The following is an 8925-nucleotide window of genomic DNA, read 5'->3' as shown; positions in this document are numbered from 1 at the left end:
CGGGCCCAGCCGCTCCGCGGCATGTGGGATCTTCCCGAACCGGGGCACGAACCCGCGTCCCCTGCATCGGCAGGCGGACTCCCAACCACTGCGCCACCAGGGAAGCCCCAGTCTGTTCTTTTATAGGGATTCTCTGCCTTGTTTCTAAGAGGAGTCCAGGTACCAGTGCTCTCTTGCAATGGAGAGAGTGTCTTCTGGAATCAGTGCCTCTTTAATTAGCCACTTTTTAAAATATTACTTGCTCAGATACAAGGGCCAGGGAGCCCACTTCACCTTGTCCTTATTCCCCAAGCCCTAAGGATGAAAAGAAGAGCACAGTTCATGAAGACCAAGCCCTTCAGGCAACAGTTTTTGTAAAGTCGAATAAATTTCCAGAACAGGGCTTCCCTGGTGGCGCAGTGGTTGAGAGTCCGCCTGCCAATGCAGGGAATACGGGTTCATGGCCCGGTCCGGGAGGATCCCACATGCCGCGGAGTGGTTGGGCCCGTGAGCCATGGCCGCTGAGCCTGCGGGTCCGGAGCCTGTGCTCCGCAATGGGAGAGGCCACAACAGTGAGAGGCCCACGTACTACAAAAAAAAAAAAAAAAATTCCAGAACAAGCATGAGCCTACACTACTTTTTCTCTTCTTTGAGCCCAGGAGGAGCCTCCAAGGAGACCCTTCCCCATTCTCAGATGCTATAACTCTTTTTCCAAAACCTGCATGTGGCAGACTCACCTCAAGAAAGGCACCGTGCAAGCCATGAACTTGCTGGATCCTGGGCTTAGAAAGACCTTCCAATTATCAGCATTTTTCATACAACTTCTGTCTAGGCAACTCTAATGGAAAGCTCAGTCTCCATTTTTTGACAACTCTAAATATTAGAACACTTTTCCTTATGCTTATGTGACTTTCAGTCACTGACCCTGGAAATTCTACTCTCTAGATCAGACAGCATACAGCTACACATTTTTCTACACAAAACATCTTCAAAATGAGAAGTCGGCTAATGGCTCACAATATATCATGTTCCAGAAGTTTTACACTTCCAAGTGTTATGATTTCAAAAATCTCATGACTATCCTAACAGTTCTGTCAAACTGTATTCCCATTTACAGAGGAAGAAAACCGAGGATCACAGGAAAGAGTTGCCCAAGTTGATGCAGATTATGATTCTAGAAACTAGGTCTCCCGCTCCTGGAGTCAATGCTGTTTGCTAAATGAAAGGCCACAGGTGAAAGTAATTCTTATCATTTAAGGGCATTCATACCTTCTCTCCCCCGCATCTCACCTGTTTACACGGCTGCCTGTCTCTCAATGGAGCCAAGCATTTGCAATTCAGAGATAGCCTTTGATCATCTTCTATCCTAAATACCCAAATATATCTTCACACTTTTTATTGGTATTATTAGGGGGGAAATGCACCCTGATAATGATGAAAGGCACCGCCCTAAGCATATATTCCCACTCTGGAGAATAAAACAACTCAGGGGTTACTGCCTAGATGAGACTGTAACAGCTCAAAGCACAACACTCCATCCATCCCCCTTCTCCATCTCCCTTCCCTCTCAACTGGAGAAAAGTGAGAAAACAAATCAGTGCGCATCTGACGATGGCCTAACTACACACCTACCCATCCAACTGCTCAGCAGACTTCATGGCAAAGGCTCTCCTTGGAAATGGTTGAAAGGGAACAACACCTTGCAGAGGGAAATAGATTTAAATGTTGAAACTTGACCTTCCTCATCCTTTTCACAAGTAATTACAATTGGAGCTTGTGCTCTACACTGATGGGTTGTCTCTCCCCTCTGATGTGGAAAACCTGGACTTCCCAACCAAGGTAGTTCAAGACTGCCTTGAAAGGAAAAACTGAAGAGTACACTTTTGGACCAAATCAATATTTAACTCCATGCCTGAAAATAGAACAGCACAGTGAAGATGCCAAAACGGATGTCATCTAAAGAGAAACATCAAGTACAGTGCACTTGGGTCGCTTCGAAGAAATTTCTGCCAGCTTTATAGTTTGAAACTTGCACTTACCAGATTTAGAATTTTTTTTTAAACAGCTTTATTGCTAGTTCCAGACCTTTTTTATTTTCTTTCAGTCTTTCTTTCCAGTTCTAAGCCTAAGGAAGCATAATATAATGGGGGCGGGTGGGGGGTAGGGGAGGAGATCTCCAAATCTGGTTAAAAACCCTAGACTGGTTATCTAATAACTGCATGGCCTCAGGCAACTTAGGGAATCTTTATTTCCTCATCTATGATGTTACTGATAGCTGGAGTTACTGTGAGGATTAAATGAGAACATGGAAGCATAGGGCATACTCATAGTAGATGCTCAGAAAATGTTCCCACTTTTTCCTAAGTACAGTGACTACATTCAACCTCAGGGCAAGGAAAAAAAGACTGAAAAGGAAACTGACTCAAATTAATCAAACACCAAAGTAGTTCCCGGTGTTAAACATAAGATACTACGGCCCTAAACCATCCCTTCCTAATCTTTTTTTAATCTGTTTGCAGAGCAGCCTGACATCTGCTATCACACAGATATGGCAGCCAGGATGGGGGGCTTACAATTATCTTTTCCTCTGAAACTCAGAAAGGATCCTTAGGACAGCTCCTCGACAATGGGATTGAGGGGCTTACATTTTAAATTGTAAACAGTGACTGCAAGCCAAAAATTAGTGAACAATATACAGAGCATCTATCGTCCAAAGAGGTATTCTTGGACAAAGACCATCAATTGTTCACCACACCCAAAATCACCTTCATAGCATCATCTTTAAGAATAAAGGACATGGGAGTATTTGTGTGTGTGTGTGTGTGTGTGTATTCCCAACAATTAGACAATATTTAACAAATACAATGGAGAGCCACTTAGATAATTATAAATGTGTGGGACCCAAAAAACACGGACAAATATTACTTGTAAAATACACAAAATATATACACCTTAAAGGAACAAAGATTGAAGCAGATGATTGAATTTATAATTTATGAAACACTTCCATGGAAGAGTGTAACAGAAACATCCTACACACACAAAGGCTTATCACCTTATAGCTCTACCTGATAGGCAGGTCCAAGGATGCAAATAGTTAAGTGTATACAAGGAGTCAGTAATCTTTTCCCTTAAATATAAGTTTTATAGTTACTATTGTAATGATGCTGAAGCTAAGTTCAGGGAGGGAGAAGACTCCTCAGGAGAATGAAACTCCTAAGATTTGGATCCAATTTTTACTAGTCATTAATTACAGGAAGTTCAGTAACTCAAATCTCTACTCAAAAATCTCATTTTCTTTCCTATTTAAAAAAACCTTTTTTTAAAGTCTATCCTCCTACACTGATTTTTTTTTTAATTTATTTTATTTATGTATCTTGGGCTGCATTGGGTCTTCACTGCTGCACGCAGGCTTTATTCAGCAATCTTTTACTCTCTCATCCTTCCATTAATGCCCACTAATTTTTTAGACACATACGGTTTAACTCATGTGGATCGATGGGGGTGGTGGGGGACAGTCATTGAGTAGGTTTCATCTCAAGATTTTCCAGAAGTAGATGCACTTCTGTTATTTACATTTTTATTTACTCTTCCCCAATGCTTTAAATAATCTAGAGCTTGGTGAGGTGAGAAGAATTGTTGTCCATGCCTGAAATGGCCCAATTATTGATGAAAGCCATATTTACAACGAGGTGCTTCTATACTTTCCTGTACAGTATTACTATCCTGCTTTCCTCCCCAAACACTTATATGATCTTTATCATATAGGAAATAAAACTAGTATCAATAATGTCCACAGGATTCCCATTGTCTCAGGGCAGAGAATTCCTCCATATATATATACTTTAAACATTACCACCTATAATCTGTCCTTCAAGCTTGATCTTCAGAATTAAATGGTTTGATCTATTTCTTAAGCAATTCATGAAGAAAAGCACAGTTGAGAGCATCACATGTACAACTTTAGAAAAAAACTGACCACAAGAAGAGTCACCATAACTCTGTGCTTCTATCATCCCACAAAGATGATTCCTTTTAACTCCTCTTACAGCTTTTACTCCAAAGAGCAGCTGGAGCTGACTAGGGAGTGTTACATGAAACACCAAGCCAATCGTCCAAGGGCATCCCTAACAAGAGGGCCCACAGCTGAGACTTTCCCAAAAGCTTTGTTTTAATCCAAAAAAGGTCAGCCTGGTATTTTTTGGTTTTGTTGTTTGTTTGTTTGTTTGTTTTGAAAGGCTTAAAATATTCTAAGCAATTAAGAAAGGAACCGCATCCAGTACTTGTGTGTGACACAGTAGAGTAAAAGTAGCCACACGACCAACCACTGCCCCAAAGAGCTTGTGATATAGAATCATGAATTTCTACATACTGAATTTGTGACTTCCAGACTTAATAGTAACACAAACCCACCATGTTAAGGATGGGACTTTTTTTTTTCTAAATAGTAATTCATACCATGTGTCATTAATCAGCAGGGTAACTGAAAGCTCATGCAAAACATGCTATCCCAGTTGAGAATTTAATTGCATTATTGTTATTATCTGGTTTTCCTGTGTCACTGGCCCTCCCACTTCAAGTGTACACACACCAGCACAGCATGGATGGAAACTGAGAAAACCCAGAGCTACGAGGTAAGAACTATGTAGTCTGGTAGGAAGAGGATTTTGAATTTAAAAGGTTTGTCCCTGTAAAGACAGGTCAAGTATGCACCCAGGCTGCCTTGAGAAGTAATTAAGCCTATGCTGTTTCATTTCAGAGTGTCTCATTCTGCACAACAGTGGGAGCAGCTGCCGGAGATCACAGCCTATGCAAAGCAAGACAGGCAGGCTCATCTATCTCCCGACTGCCACACCAGAGTTTCCAGGTGGTGTGAAAAAGCTTGTGGCCCCTTCTTCCACAGAGCACAAAGCGAATCTGCCATCCAGAACACTACTGCCCATATCAAACCAGCCCCTTTTAAAGGCCTGAGGAAAGGCAATTTAAACGTCCCAGTGTTCAGACTCTGGTTGATTCCCAAAGTTGTCAGGTTACATGCCCAAAACCCGCACAAAGATACAGAATTCGACTGACTTCAGCACAAGTTTCTCTTGCTGCCTAGCACTGTAGATAGAATGTAGAATTTACTAGCTAGGAAGAGGCTACAAGTGTAAGTATTAGGAACGCTTCCAGTCTTGCCTGTTTCCCTCCCAACACCCCTTGAAATAGCCTAGGACACTAAAAATCGAAGTCTGGGGACCAACTGCAGTACAGACTCTGGCTGGGTCGAGGGGGGAGGCCGCCACACCCTCCTGAGCTCACAGCACTGACAGGCTCTGGCTGGGAAGGGCCCAGAAACTTAGTCCCAGCAGGAAAGGCAGAAAGAAGGGAGTCTTCAATGTCTCATACTTGCGAAGCTGGAAAGCTAGGAGAAGCGGATTTCGGGAGGGAGTCAGAGACTTGGCTGGGTGTGCTGGGGGAGGGGAGGGGAGGGGTCGCCCCTGGAGTCAGGTCAGCTCGCAACACGTCCCCGCAAAACTGCACATTTCTGTGGTTTTAACATTTAAGACCAAAAGGAACGCGCCGAGACGAAGCTTCTCTCTTGCCTGATGTCCCCCTCCTCGCTTAGGGACGAGGGTGCCGCACCGCCACGCGCAGGTTTCCTTCTCTTTCCCTTTTGGGGGAGCTCCCCTCGGCCAAGCCGCGACGTCCGCCTCCAAGTTCGCCTTCCCGCACAACGCCGCGCGGCGCGGCACCCCTGGCCGGCCACATGCGCCCATCTGCCCCGCACCCCTCAGGACCCGGGCTGGGCGCCCGCTGGACGTCCTCGAGGACTCGGGATTTGCGCGAATTTATTTTGCTTAAACAAAAAGCCTCAGCGGCTCGCCGCCCCCTCCTCCCCGGCCCGCGCCACCTTCCCTTCACGCCCACTCCACACCTCCCGGGCACACGCGCTGCGAGGTGCCTCTCCCGCCAGACAATGGGTTCGGGGCCGACCGGCCAGGCAGCCAGCCGCGAGCCCCCGGCCCCATCCCGGGACGCCGAGAAGGCCGAGCGCGGGGGGCTCGGAGGAGAGCGGAGAGGAGGCGGGGGAGGCCACAATGGGCGAGGTGGGAGCCTCCCCCTTGGGACAGGAGGCTCGCTCCCGGCGCCGGGAGAATGGGAGGGGGCGGGGGTCAGCTGCACAGCCTGGTCGGGGCCCCGGGGCCCTGCTCCCGGCCGCCGCCGCGCACTCACCAGCACGATGGCAAATCGCTCCTCCAGTTCACCTGGCTCGGGCATCGGCAGCTTCAAAGGCACGTTGTGCGCCCTGAAATCGGTCTGCTGTGAATCCATGCTCCCGGCGTTGCCCATGTTGGCTGCACACCGGGGCCGGGGGCTGCTCCGGGCCCCTTGCGTCCGCGTCGGAAATCAGAACAGCTCCCGGCGGCCGGCTCCCCACGCTGGCGCGACCTGCCCGGCTCCCCGCCCTCCGCTGCGCCCCGGCGAGTGTGCAGCGCGCGCCGCTCTCTAGCAGCGCTCCGAGCCAAGCCGCCCCCCGGCCTCCCTCATGCTCCCCGCCGCCCCAGCGCCGCCCCGGCCTCCTTTCCTCGGGAGGGGTCGTCAGGGCGCCAGGCGCCTATCTGCATGTTGCTTCGCTGGCACGCCGCCCCCTGCCAGTAATAGCGGCCAGCGGGCGCGTGGTTGCTCCGACTCAGACTCCCGCCTGGACCGTGGCCGCCGCTGACACTTCCAGCTCAACGCCGGCGAACACGACGCTCGCTCTGCCAGCACCTCGAGCAGACAAATGCAGCCTCGCGCTCCCGACACAATGCCCCCTCTCGCCCGGCCCCCGCCCCCGCCCCCTCCCCGGCTCCGCCCACTAGCCCCGTGGACTGCCGGGACCAGTAGTTTCTGCCCAAAGTGTCCACACTCAGAAACCACGCCACTCTGGAGAGCCAGGCGGGGTTAGGGCCGCTTGCAGTGAAGACAATCTGTACACTTCTGGAAATAGTTTATGTCACTTTTGACCCCCCTCTCCCACTCCAACAGAAGAAATAACTACCTCGTCTACATCGATTCTGACACTTAGTAGGCACATTTGGCAAATGAATGAATGAGCCAATCAGTCAATGATTGAATGCACGCATTCTGATTTAAATTTCAGGAGCTGTTCAATAGGATCTAGTTCAACAGGAGACCCCAAGGGTATTGGCAACGTCCTATGTCATAAACTGGGATGTGGGTCCATGGGAACTTGGTTTATTATTATTCTTTCTTCAGTATGTATGTTACATATTCTTTTGTGCGACTGAAGTGTTTTATAAACAAATATATACTTTTATGGATATTTATAAATATCCACTATGGATATATGCAAATATATCCTGGTCAGACCCCAGGATTTGGATGAGAAGAATTCAAAACAAACACCTGTCAAACAGCTATTATGTGTGGGTTACTGTGTTCCTTCACTAGAGAAAGAAAGAAGAGTGCTCCTGCTCTGGAATACTTTCCAATCTAGTGAAGGAGAATATTTACACAAATAACCATATTTTGTGTGAGATAAAAATAAGAACAGAGTGTTTGCGAAGACTTTGAAGATGGTCTTTGGCTGTAGCTATCTTATTCCTCTACAGCACTCGTGTTCCAGGTGTTTTACAGAGAAGATTGGGCCCAACCCTGTTCTCCAGGATGCTCTTCAGACTATAACTATCCATTCTGAAACAGTGGAAATAGAAACACCCTTATAAACAACTTTAGCCAGCTGCTCACTTTGTAGATTTCAAGGGCATCCACCTGGTTTACTTGCGGCTAAACTCCTGCAATTAGTCCTTTCTTAGCTTAAAGCAGTGTTTCTTAATCCTGGTTTGTATATCAAATTCATGTGGGGAGCTTGTTGTTAAAACTGCAGGCATCAGGGGCCCTGACTATTATCAGAATTTCCCTAAGCTAAGAGCTGGGGCCTGGGCAAATGTATTTTTAACAAGCTCAGCAGGTACTTCTGATATTAAACTAGGGTTGTTACCCTCTTGTTAAAAAGCAACTGCTTCCGGGTAAGATAACACACCAAGGTTCAAACGTGAAGGACCACGTTTCATTCAGCTTTCTAAACCCCAAGATGACTTGAGCATAGCAGATGTTCAATGACTATTGAATTTTTACCAAAAGCCTATGGAACAGATACACACAAATACATCATGTGTATGTATGGTCTCTTAAGCAAATCACCTATAGTTGTTTTTTTTAATAAATTTATTTTTTATTATTGGCTACGTTGCGTCTTCGTTGCTGCACGCAGGCCTTCTCTAGTTGCAGCGAGTAGGCTTCTCATAGTGGTGGCTTCTCTTGTTGCAGAGCATGGGCTCTAGGTGCGCGGGCTTCAGTAGTTGTGGCACGCGGGCTCCAGAGCACAGGCTCAGTAGTTGTGGCGCACAGGCTTAATTGCTCTGCAACCCACCCCTCTAGGTGGTCACAAAGTACCGAGCTGATCTCCCTGCTCTATGTGGCTGCTTCCCACTAGCTATTTTACATTTGGTAGTGTATATATGTCCATGCCACTCTCTCACTTCGTCCTAGCTTACCCTTCCCCCTCCCTGTGTCCTCAAGTCCATTCTCTATGTCTGCATCTTTATTCCTGCCCTTCCCCTAGGTTCTTCAGAACCATTTTTTTTTTCTGGATTCCATATATGTTAGCATATGGTATTTGTTTTTCTCTTTCTGACTTACTTCACTCTGTATGACCGACTCTAAGTCCATCCACCTCACTACAAATAACTCCATTTCGTTTCTTTTTATGGCTGAGTAATATTCCTTTGTATATATGTGCCACATCTTCTTTATCCATTCATCTGTCGATGGACAATTAGGTTGCTTCCATGTCCTGGCTAGTGTAAATAGAGCTGCAATGAACAGTGTGGTACATGACTTTTTTTTTTTTTTTCATGACTCTTTTTGAATTATGGTTTTCTCAGGGTATATGCCCAG

General features: G+C 46.7%; 1 protein-coding gene across 3 annotated transcripts in view; it reads right to left on the bottom strand.

Annotated features, from left to right (window-relative positions):
• FMNL2 (formin like 2) overlaps positions 1-6737 on the bottom strand; it is a 316947-nt gene extending 310210 nt beyond the window's left edge. For all 3 annotated transcript variants that reach the window (XM_024122302.3, XM_024122303.3, XM_028478061.2), the window contains exon 1: positions 6196-6737. In XM_024122302.3, coding sequence (XP_023978070.1) covers positions 6196-6312 — 117 coding nt within the window. In that variant the 5' untranslated portion in view covers positions 6313-6737. The remainder of the gene's footprint in view (positions 1-6195) is intronic.
• Positions 6738-8925: the final 2188 nt, after the last annotated feature.

The sequence above is a fragment of the Physeter macrocephalus genome, chromosome 2 (assembly GCF_002837175.3).
Source record: "Physeter macrocephalus isolate SW-GA chromosome 2, ASM283717v5, whole genome shotgun sequence".
Classification (NCBI taxonomy): Eukaryota; Metazoa; Chordata; class Mammalia; order Artiodactyla; family Physeteridae; genus Physeter; species Physeter macrocephalus.
Note: the sequence above shows the minus strand (reverse complement) of the source record. Positions and strands in the feature narration are given on the sequence as shown.